The sequence below is a fragment of the Brassica napus genome, chromosome C8 (assembly GCF_020379485.1).
Source record: "Brassica napus cultivar Da-Ae chromosome C8, Da-Ae, whole genome shotgun sequence".
Lineage (NCBI taxonomy): Eukaryota > Viridiplantae > Streptophyta > Magnoliopsida > Brassicales > Brassicaceae > Brassica > Brassica napus.
Genome location: NC_063451.1, coordinates 42,338,516 through 42,359,501, shown reverse-complemented (window position 1 = coordinate 42,359,501; position 20,986 = coordinate 42,338,516). Strand labels below are relative to the sequence as shown.

Below are 20,986 nucleotides of genomic sequence, written 5' to 3'. Positions count from 1 at the left end.
CGATTGGTGGTGAAGATATTCCATCAAATATCCCCTGAAAGTATATTCAATGAATGATGAAATTTATTTTTGTATATTCATAATCTTGAGAACACATTCTTAAAAAAAACCTTTAGATGTACTTATTTCTGGTAATGAGTTATTTGGATAAAAATTCAAACTATCTTAATTTGAAAATGTAGTCAATATTAACAGCACTTGAAGTGTTCAAGATATTGAATCATATATTTTTGTTTGTTAATGCATATCAGGCTATCAGCATATGTAATTTCTTTTACCAAAAAAATGTTGTTTTATAATTTCAATGCAAAATTTATTGATTTTATATTTCAATCTATTTTTCTATTGTTTAAATGTGATTAGGTGTATTGGTAATGATATTTATATTTAGTAAATTTTTAATTTTTTTAATTTGTGTGTATAAATTTAAAACGACAACTAAAATAAAATGGAGGGAGTATAGGTAATTTATCTTGAAACATTATTTTTGTGAACAAAAGACAATGTTTTGTTCAACCTGTTTATCATGAAACAAGAATCACCAGAAAAAGTAGTATATTTGTACACTTGTGGCAGTATCACGCGCATATAGGAAAAAGAAACAAATAAATCTCAATGAATCATTTGTCAAAGCACAAAATGCCAAATAATTGAACAATTTCCCTCCAATTCTTTGGAATATTTTTTAAAAGTTTTAAACAGGAGAATAAATTTTTAGCTTTTGATGGAATTTTTTTTTTGAAACAATTTATACAAAAAGCGGAATTTAGTTTATTTTTTATGGAAATATTGTTAAGATTTATTATCAATTTTCATTTTTGTACAAAAAACAGAGATGATAAAGAGCTGACAAAATTAAACTAAACACAAACTCAAATCTAGCTAAACATAGACTAATCAACTAACATAACAAGTAAAACGTCAAATCAGAATACACTTACCACAGAATCGAGCCACAGTGAAAACGAGAATTAAATCCGATAGATTTTAGCATGCCCAATGATCAGTTCTTAAGGATTGGACTCATCAAAAACAGCTTACGCCGATCTCCTAATATGTGGCTTTCACTTAAGACATCAACACCCCCGAACACTCAGATTTACTAAGAGGAGCTTTATTTGGAGAAAAAACACCCAAACCCGATATGACATACAAAAATTATGTTTCATGAATAATCTTTTTATGTTTTGTGAAAAAACAAAATATTCAGTTTTTGGTGGAAAATAAGATTTTACTATTTTAGAATGAAAACAATGTTTTATATTATGTTTTCTACAAAAACCCGAAGCTATTATATTGAAAGTTCAAAATGCAATTTTCTGTTTCTTTTTCTATTTTTGGTATTTGGTAATTAATATTGATTAATATGTGTTTTTTGTAATAGTATAATTAATTTAGCCTATGGGCTTCTATAAAGCCTATGTTGACAAAAAGAAGCGAACACCGACCTATTAAAAATCTCCCAACCCAACTTAATTTTGAAGATTATGAATATTAAACATATGTTAATGGGCTTGTTGTACCCATAATAACCCAACTTAGTTATTGTACCCACCCATAAAACACCGATCTAGAAACTCTTTTAATTTTGCATGATTTTTTTTGCTTCTTGCTCTTTGAAACTAGTTCATACTTTTATTCAATTATTTTTATACTAGAGTCGGTAGAGAATAATTTTTTTAAACAACCTAAGTATTTTTTTCATGAACAAAAAGATGATTCACAAAAATATAAATTTAAAACTTTAAAATAAATATTTAATTATTATTTGGCTAATATATATCATTATCCAAAAAGTTAATATTAAATTATATAATATATTTATAATATTATGCCCCCAAATAAAAGAGTTTCTAGATCCGCTACTGACTGTTTCGACGTCCTTCATGCTCGCTATGTTTGTGTACCTCGTGGTGATCATCGTTCCCCTTTTCCGATTGTCTATTAACACGCCCGACTTACTCTCTCCCTTAACGGTGACATTTTCGCGTAAATTGACTCCTATGATGCAGTGGCGGAGCCATGTGGTGGGGAGGGGGTCAGTTGACACACATGAGTTCTACAAATAAATAATTTTATCTTATGTACAATTGATTTTGGCCGGAACATTTAGTTACGATGCTTGACCCCCATAACACTAGTTTGAACCTTTACTTTGACCAATCTTAAAATAATTTTAGTAATATTACATAATTATTTTAATAAATGACCCATATGAGAGATGATGCTGGCTCCGCCGCTGCTATGATGCCCCGCTGCTGAGGTTCAAATAATTATTTGGTTCCCTCTGGTGATGATGAACTTTTCCTGGTTCAGCGAATCATCCCTCGTGGTACTGGTGTATTAAAACTTTAGTCCGTTAACATTGAGAGTGGGTAGGTTAGATGAGGAGGCTGTTAAATGGGCCGAGGTCAGCAAGTTGATAGAGGCCGTGTTTTGTTTATTGGACACTTTGGAAATGTCTCCTGCTCGGCTAAGGAGCTAGCTTCCTGATGGATGTGGTGTGAGTGGGAACTCAGTTGTCTTCACCAATGAGCCTGTCTATGTAACACACGCCTACAAATATGGAATACATACAGGAAGACCGGAAGATAATTTCAATTGTTAGAGATCTTAAGAAAGAATTGTGTGACGATCTTCAGCACATCTCCAGTGGTGGTGGCTCTCCGGATTGAACGCTAAGATATACATCATACTTTGGATACTTGAGACATTCTGCTGGCTTTGTTTTCTCGGATCACAACAACCTTTTCCTTTAATTTTCGTTATAGATTTTGTGTTCTATTAATGTTACCCATTATTGTCGAGAGTGTACCTCGTGTCATGGTGATGTACTAAACACTATTTAAGTTTTAATGTGCTTTTGCTATCATCTACCCATGTGCTTGTCCCCACACACCCTTGTTACAATTTAAAACAGTCATTTTATTTTATTTTATTTTTTTGCTATTTTGCCAACAGTCATTTTAATTTTTGTATGGAAATGGTTGTGTCTTGAGCTCTCAAAGTCGTGTCTGGCTGCGTTCTTGGTATCACGTAGTCATGTGTTTCACCAAACTTCTCCAAGTTTGCCTGGATATGTTTATTGTTTATAATATGTATTTATGCATTTGGGTAGCAACAAATTATAAAGAAATACTTGCCTTGTGTATATTCTTTTTTAAGTCGACTATACGTCTAGGGAATGTTTTTGCGGATTGTTGCGTTTTCACAGCTTACCATTAAGACCCCAAATTTTAGAATTGCCTGAGACCCCATATACTCTAGGCATGGCACTGTCACCACATAAACTGAAGAGAAACATATAGACCACATCAACGCACCAATAAAGAAAATGGAAAAATGAAGAAGAGATGCACAAAGGGAGTTTGCTGGGACTTTAACCCACAATTCCCATTTCCTCTTAGTCCTTTCTCAATCATTTCTTCTCTCTTATTATTGTGCAAACATTGTCATTTACCACCAAGGCAATGTGCTCTTTCACTGTTCCTTATACTAAATCATTACAGATTTTCGGTTATATAAAGTGAAAATACTTCAATTTTTAACTAACTATTTTGAAGGTCTAAGGGCAATGTTAAAAGTGAGAAACAATATGAGTTAAAAAAAAATTTAACTATAAAATTAAATTTTGTTTAAAAATAAAAAATTAACTATTAGTTGAGTGGCATGTAGAATTTTAGGATTTAACCAGTATTCAAAAAGTTTTCAGATGAAAATATTTTTAGACCTCTATTACTTTTAATTATTTCTCTATATTTATTTTTGAGATATTTCGTAAGAAATTGTTCATAAATTCGTAAAATGCTCCAACACTAAACAGTAAACATTTTTAAGCATCTTTGGGAAGACTTTAGATTAGACTTATTTATTACACATTAACAGTTTATGGTAAATGATTTGTTGAAAATTGAAAGTGATTTCTGCACCTCTGATCGATTAAGTGAATAAAATAAAAATCCAGTTACAACCTTTGTAGACCTTAAAAAGACTTTAATATATAAATGAACCCGGAAAACTACAGTGTAAATTTAAAATTTTGAACGTTTGATCTGAAAATTATACCATTGAACTAAGAAAATAAGAGCATAATTTTTTACATAAGGTTTGCTGGTTTACCATTTCTCTATAAGTGTTTACCAGTGAACTAAGAAAATAAGAGCATAAATTTTTACATTAGGTTTGCTGGTTTTCTTTGAACTCTCTTAATTTCACTAAATAACTAAATTCCTGTCTTACTAGAACAAGTGAAAATAAGCGTTGTCTACTTCCTTTTTATTTGTTAATTTGAACTCATAGATGATTTCCAAATATATTATAATATACTGTAGTGTGTAAGCACTACGTATTCCCACATTTTAATAATAGCACAAGTTTTAAGTGTCACAAGTGAAAGCAATGCAGGGCAACCGATTATAACAAGCCAAAATGGTCCGATATGGTCCTTCAAAATAGACCGTTCATACATATGATAAATATGAAAGTGAAATAACTTTGCACCTGTTCACTGACGTTATAATTTGTGAGAGGTTTTCGATGGACACAATAGCATGGACTTTTATCGATGACCTCTGGACTCTAATATTTGTTTCCAAGTAATTATAATTGCTTAGATTGAACCACGCACCGCACCAAATTTCTACGCGTGTGGCATATTCTTTCTCCGGAGAATGGTTTACCATTTTTTTTAATTGCTTAGATTATCTTCGATGATGGATGCTCCTGTATTACAAAATTAATCTAAATGACTGAAAGAAAAGCCTATAGGTATATACCATTAGAATGACTAAGCTCGAAAACGAAACCTAGTCCAACTCTGATCACATAAAACGAAAACAGAGAATATGAAAATAAGAACCAAATTATTTTTTTACCAATAACAGAAAATTAGAGACAGTAAAATCATCAGTATTGGTATAGTTATAACGAAATACCTCATTTACATAAATATATTTTGACATATTAACTAAATTTTAGATTAATTTTTTTTTTTATAAATAATTGAATGCGTAGCAAAAAAAATCTCAAATTGTTTGGAGAGTTTCTCATATGAAGAAAAGTATACAAAATATATCTTTCTCTTTTTCTAAGTATTACTATAGGTTTGTCAAAAGTATTTTTGTATTTATATTATTAGTCTAATGTTGAACGACTTCAATGAATAATGTCAATAATCATGTTTTTAGATCTGTGCAACCGGATGACATGGTTAGCCACACAATAACTCGAAATAGAACCTACGAACTCTAATAAACCTTTGAACAAATCCAACTACAACAGGATCAAAATCTGACGAATATTCAAGATCTAACATGACATCCATGGTTGCAAACTGAATTGAGCCTTTGTCAAATATCTACCGCAACCGGAAAGTTAGCCTAGCTAGTTTATGTTGGTATCTTAAAATAAACAAGCACCGTAACATATATGTCTACACTCTACAGTCTCCACATAACCCTTTTATCAGTAAGATTGAAACTGCATGCAAATATATATGTGGCAAAACTAAAGTAATAAACCACTTGGGACCAAAACAAATAAATAAGTAAGCTTTAATTTAGGAAAAATGATTGCTAACTAAATAAAATATTGACCATCACATGACTAATCATGAAAACTAAACTAATGTCTACCTAACTACAAGAATTATATGTTATGCATAGGAACATCTCTCAACTTAATGATGTTATGTAGTTAACATCACGAGTTTAATTTCATTCATCCAAAATGTGATATGGATGTCACAGACCATTCAAATCCCATGTTTTATCAATTAAAATATGACATACTTGACGGTAACTTAACTAAAATTAAATTTTGACCCGGGTTTTAAAAGCGTAAAAATATTTTTAAAAAATCTAATTGATAAAATCAATATGTTTTATAAAATTTTGATAAGTAGTAAATTAACATTTTTATTTTAGTGTATTTGAAAACTATAATTATATTATTTTATTTATATTAAATATGAAAGTTATAAAATATATTATTTAATTTTGGTTATAATTTTTTAATTTGTTTTGTCATTAAATTTTAATAAAATGTCTGTAATTTTTTTGATTAATTGTGTAATATACTTATTTGATCAATTTTTTATTATAAAACTTATTTTATCGATTTTTTATTATAAAGCTTATGTGATGTCAATTTATTGATTCTAACATTTTATGTGTTTGATATAAAACTAATAAAATTAATGAATTATTATATTTATATTTTCATAAAAATTGCATTCATTTAAACTTAGTAAAACTTTCATATTAGATTCTTATTCTTAGATTATTTTTATTCTTAAAAGTATATAATTAATAATTATAATGCGAGATTATGTTTGGTTTAAGTTGACATCAAATAAGTTTCAAACAAATAAAATGTTAGAGTCAATAAGTTGAGGTCAAGTAAGTTTTATAATTAATTTTTTTATCAAATCAGTATTTACCACACAATTAATCAAACGAATTACGGAAATTTTATTGAAAGTTCAAAATAAAATGGATTAAATCATGAAAAAAACAAAATTACATAATATTATATAACTTTCATAATATAAATACAAATAATATAATTATATAGTTTTCAAATACACTAAAATAAAATGTTAAAACACTACTTTTCAAAAATGTTAAAAATATTGATTTTGTAAATTAAATTTTGTTAAAAAATATTCTTACACTTTTAAAACGTGGATTAAAATCTAATTTTAGTTAAATTACGGTTGGATCGGTCATATTTTAATTGATAAAACGAGATATTTAAACGGTCTTAAAATGAGATATTTAAACGGACTGTGACATCTACATCAGTTTTTGGATGAATGAAACTCGTGATGTTAACTGCATAATATCATTAAATTGAAGATGCATAACATATACTTCATATAGCTAGATATACATTAGTTTAGTTTGCATTGTTAGCCATGTGATGATTAATACTTCGTATAGTCAGCAATCCTGGTGGCAAACTGAATTGAGCCTTTGTCAAATATCTACCGCAACCGGAAAGTTAGCCTAGCTAGTTTATGTTGGTATCTTTAGATAAACAAGCACCGTGACATATAATGTCTACAGTCTCCACATAACCCTTTTATCAGTAAGATTGAAACTGCATGCAAATACATATGTGGCAAAACTAAAGTAATAAACCACTTGGGACCAAAACAAATAAATAAGTAAGCTTTAATTTACTAAATTCAAGTAATTAGCTGGGAGTGACTCACTTCGCTACTTTTTCCCAGGTACTTCCGACCTATAAATATATTATCTCAACTCTCCCATTGTGCCATGCATCCTTTAACTTTCTTCTTTTTCTACTTATAAACTCAGAAGAAAAAATTAAAAATAAAACGAAGAAAAAATTAAAAATAAAACGAAGAAAAACAGAAGAAACGTACAAGCAAAGAAAAAAATGAGGTCATTGAGCATTAAGCCAACATCGTTAGATGCAGCGAGGCATGCAACATCTGTAGAATCATTCGGGAATCACCAACTGCCACAATCTCCGAGGCACTCGCCGGTGCCGTATTTATTCGGCGGCCTTGCGGCAATGTTAGGCCTCATCGCCTTTGCTTTACTAATTCTGGCATGCTCTTACTGGCAGTTGGCAACTTCAGGTGAAGATTTCGGGGAAGGAAACGGCAGAGGGGTTGATGAAGAGAAAGAGAGTCGGTCCATAGAGAAGGCAGCGTACGAAGAGAAGTATATTGTTATAATGGCCGGAGATGACTTGCCTACGTATCTTGCGACGCCTGCTGGGAACAAGTGTGTTTGTAGTCACGAGGGTGAAATTGTAAATTTCAAGGAGGGAGATGCTGCAAAGAGAGAGGAAACCAAACAAAATGACGAAGCAACGAGTCACTAAGCTTTTCATAAAAAAAAAATCTCTCAGTTTTAGTATTTTAGTTTTTTTGTTACTTTTTGCTCAAAAAAATAATAAAATTTGTTACTTATTTTCTTTTAAGCCTTTCTTTTTGGGGATTTTCTTGGGAGATTTCCCTTTGTTTCTCTCGGGAAAGTAAATTTTCTGAGAAAAGGTTTTAGGTTCCGATTAAAGAATGTTTGTTTGTAATTTTCAATCACCAGACCGGGGAAATATTTTCTTTTCTTCATTTTAGAATTAGCAAAGATACTACACTTAATCATATTATAATATTACAAACACTAATGATCACATATGCAAAGCTAACAACGTTTCAGTGGAAACATAATTTATCCCCCCTCCTCCGCAATATATATGTCAAATGGGCAGGCCGACCATTGGTTGTACATGTCTAAATATAAATGGGTCTAATTTGGTGACACTCATTTATTCATGCGGATTATAAATGGACAAGAATCACATGACCAATAGGTAATGTGCGTTAATGGATTTGGACTATGTGAACATAGACGGCCCAATGGTCACAAAAAGCTTATGTTTGACTATGTGAACATAGACGGCCCAATGGTCACAAAAAGCTTATGTTTCTAAAATTCGAGTTTTCCCGCCAAAATCGAAAAATCGATTTTTTCCGCTAAAATCTTAATATTAAGTTTTTTTTGTCAAAACCATGAAATCAAGTATTCCAACTAAAACCGCAAAATCAATTTTTCGCCAAAACCGCAAAATCGAGGTTTCTTGCCAAAATCGTAAAATCGAGTTTTCCCGCCAAAACCAAAAATTGATTTTTTCCGCCAAAACCAAAAATTGATTTTTCCGCCAAAACCGGAAATCGAGTTTTTCCACCAAAACCGCAAAATCGAGTTTTCCCGTCAAAACCGCAAAATCGAGTTTTCCCGATAAAACCAAAAATCGAGTTTTCCCGCTAAAACCGCAAAATCGAGTTTTCCCGCTAAAACCACAAAAATCGAGCTTTCCCGTTAAAACCTCAAAATCGGGGTTTCTCGCCAAAATCGAAAAATCTGGTTTTTTTGCTAAAACCGAAAAATCGATTTTCTCCGCCACAACCGCAAAATTGATTTTTTCCGCCAAAACCGCAAAATTTAAACTTTACTTATATGATCTATTATGGACTCAATGGCAGTCCATGTAAATACGGGTGTTAGTGGGTATGGTCCTTAATGGACATGGTTCTTAATGGACATTGTCACTTTCTGACCGCAGACAATAAATGGACAAATGGATATGGGTTAATGGACGTGGGCTAACCCAGTTTACGGCTCTACTCCACAATAGATCAGCTCATTTGTCGAGTGATTAGGTTAATAGTTCATCAATGTTTTAGACTAACAGAAACAAGATTAATTTTTTTTTTTGAAGAACTTAACGTTCGCATATGTGATAAAAAAAAATTGAAGAACTTAACGTTCGCAATTATCCTCTCTCTTATCTCTTATCTCTTATCTCTTATCCTCTCTCTTCTCTCTACCAAAGTTCAGCCGCCTAGGGTTTTCGTTGTTTCCCGGCGACCGGTGTGTCCTTTAGGCGGTCACCGGAGCCTCTCCCCTCTTCCCTCTTCTGCTCTGCTTCTCCAGTCTATCTTCGTGTTCTCATCTCCTCCCTCCTATCCTTTTTTCACGACAGAAGACACGGTCTCTCCCTTTTTTGTGGGGCCCACACCACTTTTTTCCCCTAAAAACCCACCCTGGAGCCCCCCTTAATCATGGCCTTAATAGTCTCCCTCTGTATCTCCTATAAAAAATTGAAAAACTTGGTATAATATTTAACATTTTACAAAAAAAAAAAGATTAAATTTTTTATATATTATACTAGGGCAGGCCCGCCCTACGGACGGATAAACAAATGAAAAATAAAATAAATATATTTAAAATGTTTAGTTCAGAAATTATAATCAATTTTTTTCTTGTTTATTATTACAATAATTTATCTATTTATTTTAAAAATCGTAAATTTATTTAATTACTGAAAAAGTTATAGATGATTATTATTTTGCTTTATTTAATGTTTGTTTTAGTTTAACTATAGTAATAATTATAATTTTTTTAAAAAAAATTACTCGATGGTTTAGCGAAATTATTAGTAATAAGTAGTGTAAAGTTTGATCCCATTCTACTTGAGAATATATTTCAGTTAGGTAGACTACATACAAATTTAATAGTGATCATTACTATTTAAAATTATACATGTTTGTTTGAGTCTTAAATATATTACTCTATGTTTGTTTCCGCAGAATGTTGTCTTTTGTGGTTTATGATGTTTATTTGTTGGTTTTTATCATTAAGGTGTACTTGTGTGTATGAAGCTATACGATGTTGAGCAATTTTGTTATATAGTTTTTGTTGTAGATGTGTAGAGTTCCGTTTAATTAGCTTCAGTTCAGGGATAACAATTGAATGTTCCTTAATTTTTTGTATGTGTTCTAAGTTTTTGTTTGAACTAATTACGTCGTTTTCCATTAAATACTGATTCTTATGACATTATTGTGTTTTGATTTGGTGATTAAATTTAGGGGCATTTTTCTTATTTCTGCCTCTTCTCTGGTATTGTATAGTTGGGTCTTTGGGTAATCAGGACGAAGTCTGTCTTTTTCAGAATCTGAACATTTTTATATATTACTCTTAGGTTATCCATTTTGTATAATTCAAGGAAGAGAATTAGCGATTAAAGCTTTCTTTATTTTGAAATATGCCTATGTTTTTTTGTTATTTGGATTCATCAAAGCATTCACACAATTCGATATTTGAGAATTTCGAGGTCATCAAACTTGTCTAAATTTTCTTTCTAATCGTAAGTTTTGATGCTTTTGAATTGGCTTCCATGAGTTGTACATAACCTTTTTAGTTCAGTTCAGCTGTAATTAAAGAAGAAGAGATTGTTGACAAATATTATAAGTTTTTCAACACCAAAAGATTATATTTACATAACAAAGGAAATATTGTCGAAGTGTCAAGAACGAACACAAAGAGGCAGCATAACAAACGTAGTGATGTAGTCATAAAATGACACTGTATGATACTCCACCTAAATGTCTCTTCCATGTCTGAACCACACTGACCATAACTGAGCAAATCAGTCAGCAAGTGATGTCAGTTTCACTTGGACCAAGTGACTGCGTCGATCTCTGATGGGGCATCTAGGTACAACTTTAGCCCATACATAGGTAGTATCTATAGGATGTGGATTAAGATTTGGGCAGAAAATGGTACCATCTTGCTCTGAATTTTGATTTCTTTGTTAGAAATCAGGCATAGAGATTCCACATTTTTATCACTCTCTCAAAGCTTCCTCTCCTTCACCCTATGAGCTTTCTAAGCCTGAGCTATAGAATCCATATTGTCCATGCAGCACAATAGTTAAGACCAATATCTAAGTTGAGGGTCAGAGAAGAAAACATTAACGAAGTCATTACCTCTTATGACTATCTGGATAACCTTTTATTGATCTTGTAGATGAGTCCGACGAAACTTCGGGAAGAGAAAATGGATCACGGACCGGTAATCAACATGCAGCGTGAACTCTTCTGGCAGCAAGTCTCCCATGTGAGGAAATAGCCAACTTTCGCTGAAAATATAAACCAGTAAAATGTCAAGTGCCCATTTGCTTTTTTTGCTTAAAAAAAAGAAGATCTAAAGGGTAGTAAGTATTAACTTACTTTAACTTCTCGCTCTTGACTATCGGCTCACACATAAGGCATAACCTCTTAAGTTCAATCTGAGAGACATATAGCAAAATTTCCAAAAGTTAAAAATAATTTGCGAGAGAAAGTACAACATGCTTAATGCAACAATGGTAAAAGCATTTCCCCTTCGCTAAGAACGCTTACCCTATGATTGAGACTTTCCAGTTCCTCTGTATCATGCTCTGCCCCATGTTTCTGAGATTTTTGTCTGCCAAGTACATCTATAAGAAAACGAACTTCAGTTTTTGTGCTACAACAATCAGTTTTTAAGTTAGCAAGGAGGAGAAAGGAGTTCGCCATTCTACTCTGCAAAAGTTTATCTGTTTGATAAGATTGTGAGTAAGAAAGGGACGATAACTTCATATGCCCTCTACCCTCCAAAAAAATTCCTATTTATCCCTTTATTATAATATAATTTCTTTTTCATTTTTTTTTAAATAGAAAATGTGGTTAAAGACGGATTGCCCTAAAATAATTCAGTTATTTACAAGATCCAACAAGAAAAATCCGACCCATACAATACAAACCCTAAAACCCGACCCATCTAAACCAAAACGATGTCGTTTTGAATTACTCAACATTCTCTTCTCCAAAATTTTCAATCATCGGGTCTGTCTCTCCCCCCCAACCTTCCCCTTGCGACACTCTCTATTGAGAAATCGGAGATTGAAACCCTAGGGTATCCATCTTCGTTCTTCCTTGTTCATTCTCCATTTAATTCGAAAATCCATCTTCGTTCTTCCTTGTTCGTTTGTGTCTCAACTATCTCTTTGTCTCTCTTGTCTGAAACCCTAAAGTCGAGACCGCTTCGTTTCTTCTTCCTTCTTTGTCGAAATCGAAGCTCCATCTTCGTTCCTTGTGGTAAGTGATTAGTTTCCCTTTATTTGGTTGTTATTTGGTCGAATTTGTATGTAGATTTGAAAACAAATTTGGGGAAAAATTTGAATGTGTCTTATGTTTACATCGAATCTGTATGTAGACTGATGCGTTTGTTTTTGTGTGTTTCCGATTTGAGTGATAAATTGTATTTAATTTTTGTTAATAAAATTGTATTGGGAAACTTAGTTGATGTTGTGTTGTTGTTTTGCGGTTTGAATTTAGTTTCATTGAGTGTTGTAATGTCTGTTTCATTGAGTGTTGTAATGTCTTGTACAGGGAAGTTATGAAGGGAAATCAAAAAGGAGTCCCCAATGAAAGGCGTCGTCAATCTCTTAGAATCCAAAAACCGGACTCAATTGCAAAAAGGCCAGAGCCGAGAGTTCACAAGAGCAGTAAGAAGAGTAAGAAGAGTAAGAAGAGTAGGCCAGTGAGAGAGCCAGTGAGAGCACAAAGTGTAGAATCGCTCTCAGCCTCAGATGAGTCCGAAAGGGAGGGGTCCGAAAGAGAGGTATATATTTTCTATTCATTGTTATTTTTAGTGAGAAATGCTGAGTAGTAATTAGCAGTACTACTAGTACTTCTTGTATTACTAGCATTACTAACATGTATATATGTATTTTGATTGCAGGAAATGCAACCAATGCAACCCCTTGAGTTCTACTTCAAAAGCAGTGAGTTCCCCAAGAGTTCCAAGATACAAACTAAGTGCTTTGTAACCAAGACAGTAAAGCTCATCAAGGGTAAGCCTGAGGCTGAATGGTTCACAAGCCATCCTCAATTTCAACATTTCTTCCACATGCCAGACGAAGATAACCTGAAGCTCCAGGGGATGTGGATGTTACTCTTGCGCACCATTTGTACTCCAGAAGATGATGTTGCATGGTTTGCGGTTAATGGTGTACCCATCCGCTATTCTATGAGGGAGCATGCCCTCATCTCTGGCTTAGACTGCGGTGATTATCCACCAAACTACGAGAAGTTGGGGGGTTATAAGTTTGTGGATTATTACTTCCATGACAGAAAGAAGATCACCATCAGCGATGTGCAGCAGAAGATGTTGTCTATGCCACCGTGTCCAGATAGATTGAAGATGACTGTCTTGTTTTTTCTTGGTCGGGTTATCAGAGGAAAGCCGAAGGATTCTGGACATTTAGACCTCTTCATATTAAGGATGATTGACGATTTAGATGCTTGCAGATCATTTCCCTGGAGTCGTCTAACATTTGAGGATGCAATAAAGGAGATTAAGCACGTGATGAACAATCTGAAGGGTGAAGTGAAAGAGGCATGCGCCTTTCCTGGATTCATAATCCCTTTAGAGGTAAATCATATAGTTTTGTAAATTTTTAGTTGTTATATAATTGAAATCTAACACTGTGACAATGGATGTACTAGGTTTTGGCTTTTGAGTGTATTCCGGATTTGGGGAAAACGTTTAGAATCTATTCAGACGAGTGTAGTGAAGACTGTCCAAGGATGTGCAAGAGCCGGTTTACAAAGTCCAGTCTTAAGGGTTATCCTTTGGAAGACATATATGCTGCAGTTGGAGACACAAAGGTACATGTATATAGTTATAGTAGAAGCTAGATGAACATAAAATTTAACTGATCTAACTTATTGTTTTATTTTCAGGTTATCAACAGTGTGTTAGTTCCAACTATTGGTGAGCAAATTATGCTGGCTCGTATCATTGATGAGGAGCGAGAGTATGACCGTCAGGGCAGCCCAAGTGATACTTGGAACTACTGGTTAAATGTGAAGCAGAAGAATATTTGGTGGAAAGAGCTATATGAGTTAGATCAAGCTGCACGAGGAGTGTTGCCAAAAAATAAAGACAAAGAAAAGGTGACGTTTGCAGAAGGATCATCCTCTAATTCTGGTTTAGATTCGAGGTTGCAAGGTCTGGAAGAGAGGATTTTGGAGTTCATAGGAGAAGGATTTGTTGGACTTCACGTAACGGTGGAGACAAAGCTAGAGGCTCTAGGCTCAAGGATGAGTCATATTGAAAAGAACCAGCGGATTTTGAAAAGAAGGGCTAAGAAAATGGAAGACAAGCTAACTTCTATTGAGAGTAAGGTGGAGCCGAGTCATGGTGAAGACATGGATTTTCGACAGTGGGACTATGGTACATATGAAGAGAAGGAGAAAGCTAATTCTGAGAAGGACAAAGCTAATGCTGAGCAAGAGGCTGGGAAAGAGAACGATAACATCGAGAATACTGAGCAAGAGGCTGAGAGAAAAAATGATGAAGAAGGGGAAGAGAAAGAGGCTGATGACAATGCTCAGCAAGAGGATGAGAAAGAGAAGGAAAATAGTGAGGCTGATGAGCAAGGCAAGGAAGACAGTGAGAGTGAAAGTGAGAGTGAGACTGATGAGTTGAAGCAATTGAAGGAGATATGTAGAGTACAAGCTGATAAACTTTGGAAAGAAATTGAAGCGGAAGAAGAAGAGGTTGGAGGGAAACAAGATGAAGAAGAAGGTGAAGAGAAAGAGGCTGAAACCAGTGACGAAGAGAAAGAGAACAGTGAGGATGATGAGAAAGTTGAAGAAAAAGTGGTGGAATTTGAGGCTGAAGGCGAAGATGATCAAGCAGAGGTTGAAAGGAAAGAGGATCAAGAAGAAGAAGTTGAAGGGAAAGAGTCTGAAACCAGGGAGCAAGATAAGGAGAAAAGTGAGACTGATGAGGTGGAATCTGAGGCTCGGGAGGCAGAGATAGAAAAAGGAACTCCGACACCACCACGTGGGAATCAGACGGAGGGAACTCCCACACCACCACGTGGTAGGACTAAGGCAATGGCTGCGAGGAGACTAGTGACAAGGACTATGGAGGGAGAACCTGGAAAAGGTGTTGAAGTTGTTGCGGAAGAGGCTGTGGAAACAGAGGGAAAAAGCAGGAAGAAAGTTGCAGAAGAAGAGAAAAAAGAGGAAGAGGCTGTGAAAGTTGTTGAAGAACAGGCTGGGGAAGATGTCGAGGAACAGGCTGGGGAAACAGAGGGAAAAAGCAGGAAGAAAGTTGCAGAAGAAGAGAAAAAAGAGGAAGAGGCTGTGAAAGTTGTTGAAGAACAGGCTGGGGAAGTTGTCGAGGAACAGGCTGGGGAAATTGTTGAGGAATATACTGAGGAAGAAAAGCAAAGGTTGATCATGGTTGTTTACAAGGAAGCACCGAGTCCTTGGATCATGCATAGGTGCAAGGAGAATGCCGCTGTTGCTGTACCTAAGAAGAGTGGCAGGCCAAAGAGGAAATCACAGTGGGTGCAGACTCCTTTCACGGAGGGGAAGAAGCGTAAAACAAAGCCTTAGGCTTATGTATTTATTAGGAATCTATGTTTAAAACTTGGTAGTAGAATGTTAAGTATTTTGGATGTTTAAAACTTGGTAGTAGAATGCTTTTGAATGTTTAAATCTTGGTGTGTTGCAACAGGTTTGGAAAACTAAGTTTACATGTGTTACCATGCCCAAAAATGAGTAAGATGGATAACTAGATTTACTGGGTTTATTACGCCAAAAAACACTATAAAAGATATACAAAAAATTAGTAAACACTAAAATATATATATATATATATTATTAAAAAACGAATTGAAAAATGCATTTCACATTTAAAACGTGCAGCCGTCATAAATATTTTAATATTATTTTTAACACTTAGTAATACCTATGGTAATCTTCAAGGTAATAGTAATACCACCATACACATAGTAATACTTTGGCATTTTTTACGTTTTTGTAGTAAATCCATCTCAAAAAAGAATGTTTGGTAGTAGAACCAATGATTTTACCCTATTATTATCGTCAAAGAAGACATTTACATAAGCAATTTACGAGAAATATGTATTTTGTAAAATTCTACTTACTATATTGTTAACCATTCACATACTAACAATGAAAGTTAAGGAAGTTTTTTGGGAAACCGTTAAGATTTTCTTAAACTATTGAAAATAATTAACAAAAATAGTCTAATCTATATATTTATTATATACGTAGCCTACGAATTGAAAATAATCATATAAAGATAGTCTAAATTACACATAACGTAGTGATACACATTGGTTTCGATTGCACATAATAATACCAGTAAAACCCAGTAATCCAAATTGCAAATAATAATACCAGTAAAACCCAATAATCCAAATTGCAAATAATAATACCAGTAAAACCCAGTAATCCAAATTGCACATAATAATACCAGTAAAACCCAGTAATCCAAATTTCACATAATAAGCCCAGTAATCTCCAGTAAAACCTAGGTAGTACCTGAACCACTCCCACATTCAAAATACGATGCCATACCTTCTCCTCTGCCTCTTCCTCTGGCTCCTCTAGCTCCTCCTCTGCCTCTTTTTCCTCTTCCACGGGATTCTCCTACTGATGGAAATCTTGTTTGTTGTGGTTTTCCTTTCTTCTTGTCAAAATCTGGAGGAAGTATTTTCTTTGCTTTAACATCTTCTGGTATAACCCAATCAGACATATGAGGAACAGGATATATGGTCCTGTGATAAGCCAAAGCCCATTGCTCCACCAAATAGTATTTTGAACAATACTCTGATAGATGGAGTTCCCTTCCCGCTGCCTTAGACATGAATGTGGCAGCAGCCACTCCATGCACACAAGGGTATTTGTCTTTATCAAATTGTTCACAACTGCAAGTATTCCTAGCCATATCAACAGTATAAACCTTGCCGTCAGTACCATGCACACTGTACTCAAGATGGAAGCTGTTTAATTCGTCAATTGTAAGAAACCCCGCATCAACACATCTTTTAGACATTTCGGTTTCCAAAATAGGCACAAGCTTCAGTGTGTATGGTATTTCAGCTGCCTCCTTCCTATGGTTGTTAAACCATTCAGACATTTTCGCAATGATAACATCAAACATTGGTAGTAAGGTATACTTTCTCGCTTCCTTAATAACACCATTAAAAGATTCTATTGAATTGGTGGTGTCAACATTGTACCTATCTCCTCTGAAGTAACATCTAGCCCACTTCTTCTCTTCAACACTTTTGTCAAGATACGTTGCTGCACTAGGATACTTCCGGCGAAAAGCATGATAAAGGTACTTGAACTCAGCCTCCGTATAAGCGTGTGTGCATTCTCTAAACTTGAACGCACAAGTATCTTTGTTGTTATGGACGTGGGTTTTAACATTCTGAGACAAATGCCATATACAATACCCATGTTCGGCCTCAGGGAACACTAGACGTACTGACTTGATCAAGCTTTTGTTTCTATCTGAAAGAAATACCAATCCCGGGACATCGGATATCACTGATTTCAACTGTTCCATAAACCATATCCAGCTTTCATCATTCTCACCATCTGCTACACCAAACGCAATTGGGTAGTGGTGATGATCAGGATCCTGAGCAGTCGCAATGAGGAGAACTCCACCATAAACATTCTTCAGGTGTGTTCCATCCACTATGAGGACTTTCCTCATCGCACTGAACCCTTCTATGCTAGCTCCCAGGGCAAAAAACAGATACTTAAATTTGTTGGCCTCATCCACTACCACACGAGTTCTTGTGCCAATATTTGTCTGCTCCAGCATGTGCATATAACAGTATAATAAAGTAAAACTCTCTTCTGGACTTCCTCGCACTTCATTAGCAGCTTCTCTTTTTCCTCTCCATGCTGAGGTGTATGAAACATGCACACCAACCTTTCGATGAACCAAATCGATCAGAACTTTGGGAACTGGTGTGTCAAATGTACCAGGATAATCTTGAGCCAAAACTGATGCAACGATTTGTGATGTGCCTTTCCTTCTATCAGGCAGTGTTCTTGTAGTAACAACAGAACATGTATGCTGCTTGATGTAACTTCTAACCGTCCAAAGATCTGTATTCTTTAGTTTTGCAACTCGCACAAACCACTTGCACCCGTCTTTGGCTCCTCGGCATTTAACGACAAATCTTTGAGTATCCGACTTAGTTATATCAAACTCAAAACATTTCTTATGTGAAGCCGTCTGAATATGGACTTTTGCTTCCTCCTTGGTTCTAAATTCTTGACCTAAAACCAAACCTGTACCATCATCCCGTGGCTGATAGACAACTACTGGTCTTACTTCTGTATCTTCAAACACATGCTCATCTCTTTCCGTGATATTCTCACCCATCTCAATCTCTCCGTGAAAAGTGAGCACACCACCAGTACCTTCATTACCAGTTGCATCATTCTCAGTACCATCTTCATCACCAACCTCTCTATCAGGCAATGTTCTTGTAACGACAGAACATGTATGCTGCTTGATGAAACTTCTAACCGTCCAAATATTTGACGTCTTTAACATTGCAACTCGCACAAACCAATTGCACCCATCTTTGGCTCCTCGACATTTAACCACAAATCTCTTAGTATCCGACTTAATTATATCAAATTCAAAAGATTTCTGATACGACGCTGCTTGAATAAGAACTTTTGCTGCCTCCTTGGTTATAAATTCTTGACCTATAACCAAATTCATACCATCATCCCGTCTCTGATTGACACCATCATGCATCTCAATGTCTTCGTGAAAAGTGAGCACACCACCATTATCATCTTCATCACCAGCCTCTATAGCCTCTCTATCAGATAGACCGACATAGACATCAGTTTCATCATTCTCAGTACCATCCTCATCCTCTTCTAAAAGTTGCACTTCTTCATTGATGAACTCCACATGTAGAACACTTCTACACTTCTCATGATTTACTTGCAGTAGATAACCAAAAACGTCTTCATCATTCCAAATGTATGATGGCTTGTACGAATACAATACCATTGGAAAGTAACTAATCTTCACTTGCACCTTAGATTCATCTACCCTTATCTTTCTGCAAATACGCTCAACCAAAGCATAGTAAGTGATATCCTCCATTGATTTCCTCAACACAATCGTGTGGATTTCATCTTCTCCTTCACCACCTCCCGAGATCCATTTTATTTCAGCCTCATCTTTCATATAATATCCTCCATAATCAAAACAAATGATTGTGCAATTCAGATTTTGCATCTTCCTGAAATAAAATAGAATATCATTAGAATTCTCATTATTAAGATGTTTAGAATTAATTATCACACCGTACAATCTTCTCTTACTAATACTACTTTAATTCAGTACTATACATAGTAATACTAGAAATCACAGTAAGAAATATCAATATAGTAATCCTAGTATTTCCAATAAACTTTTTTTCTTTAGTAAAACTAGTTATACCAGTAATACCCAGAACTTATCCTTGTACTAACTAATTCGCTTTTAGGACCCTATTGTTAGTATTTTACATCAACCATGATGTATAATTCATCTTAAATGAAATTACACACAGAAAATCATCGAAACACACATAAAAATACCCAAAATCTATAAACACAATTTTCAAAATCTTTTTAAATCTCTCATAATTTTCATTGGATCTTCTTTTTTTTACACTAGCCGAGATATACACTTGTTTTAATAACATTTCAGCAAAAAATTCATCCAAAACGGACGTTAAAAGTACCCGATAGCCCTAAACACAGTTTTTGAAATCGTTTTTAATCTCTCAAATTTTCATCAAATCTTACTTTCTTAACGTTACCCATCATATACACGATTTTTAAATGTAATATCACAAAAAAAAAATCATCGAAAACGAACCTGAATTGCCTATTTTTTGAGCTTCAAAAAATGCTAATGGAGGATGAGAGGAAGAAGCTTGTACGATGAAGAAGGAGACATGTGGGTCAGGAGAAATCTGATTGGTTAAGGTTGTTTTGTGGGCCATGTAGGTTGTTGAATTATGGTTGGTTTATTTAATTGGAGAATAAATGAAAGGCTAGTTTGGGGAGTGCAAGGATAAAAGGGTACGAAGAATAGAGTGGGAGCAGTAAGAATTCATTTATGGGGGTATGGGATATATGGAGTTAATCTCCGTAAGAAAGTGATGATTTTGATGGAGGGAAACACACCTATATATAGCTGCAGATGCACCGACGACTTGAAGGAAAGGGATGTACTGAAAGTGAAATCGTCGAAGGAGTGGGTAGATGGAGGCAATTAAAACTTTAATGACAGTGATTGAATGGACGGGAGTTACGTCACGTTGCCAATCTCGAAACGTATGAGAAGAGTTGGAAGCGAATCGACGCAGACAGAGGCTTGCATCAATCATTCGCCGGTGAAAATGGATGGCACCGGGAAGGACCTTCATCATTGGTGAAGGAAGGCGACATAAGCTTTACGACGGTGGAAACTCTAAGGTTCTTTCCCGTCAAGGTGAAGAAAACAAAGTGATCATCAGTGGGCCAAAATCTAATATTCAGAAGCCCATCAGAAACAATTTTAATGAAGCGCAGCGTTTAGTATAGGCGAGACACCTGTCGAGTCCGCAAAATTCGACTTTCTGATGTGGCGCTGAGGTGGCGCGTTCTGGAGAGAGTAAAGAATATTTTATATATATAGATAGATAGATAGATAGATAGATGTACAATTTTCAGATATGAATTTTACATGGTTCAGTATGCATGCACGTATAACCCTCACGTGTCAATTTTGATAAAATA

The 20,986-nt window shown here is 34.7% G+C and overlaps 2 protein-coding genes and 1 long non-coding RNA gene across 4 annotated transcripts; 1 reads left to right on the top strand and 2 right to left on the bottom strand.

Annotated features, from left to right (window-relative positions):
• Positions 1 to 7,270: 7,270 nt before the first annotated feature.
• Positions 7,271 to 7,956, top strand: LOC106363974 (protein GLUTAMINE DUMPER 4). The gene has a single exon (XM_013803623.3). It carries the CDS (start codon positions 7,405 to 7,407, stop codon positions 7,855 to 7,857), a length of 453 nt encoding a protein of 150 aa, XP_013659077.1. The 5' UTR covers positions 7,271 to 7,404; the 3' UTR covers positions 7,858 to 7,956.
• A 2,138-nt stretch (positions 7,957 to 10,094) lies between these two features.
• On the bottom strand, positions 10,095 to 20,979 carry LOC106409438. Of its 2 annotated transcripts, XR_007327194.1 has the most exons (5): positions 20,393 to 20,979; positions 11,720 to 11,796; positions 11,549 to 11,607; positions 11,306 to 11,457; positions 10,095 to 11,210 (listed from the first exon to the last, which is right to left on the bottom strand). It is a non-coding gene; the product is annotated as an uncharacterized LOC106409438 (long non-coding RNA). The 2 variants fall into 2 exon arrangements; XR_007327195.1 differs by lacking the exon at positions 20,393 to 20,979 and having other exon boundaries at positions 10,095 to 11,215; positions 11,549 to 11,721.
• On the bottom strand, positions 15,911 to 20,382 carry LOC125591226. The gene is made up of 2 exons (XM_048765013.1): positions 20,082 to 20,382; positions 15,911 to 19,458 (listed from the first exon to the last, which is right to left on the bottom strand). Exon 2 carries the CDS (start codon positions 19,452 to 19,454, stop codon positions 16,698 to 16,700), a length of 2,757 nt encoding a protein of 918 aa, XP_048620970.1. The 5' UTR covers positions 19,455 to 19,458; positions 20,082 to 20,382; the 3' UTR covers positions 15,911 to 16,697.
• Positions 20,980 to 20,986: the final 7 nt, after the last annotated feature.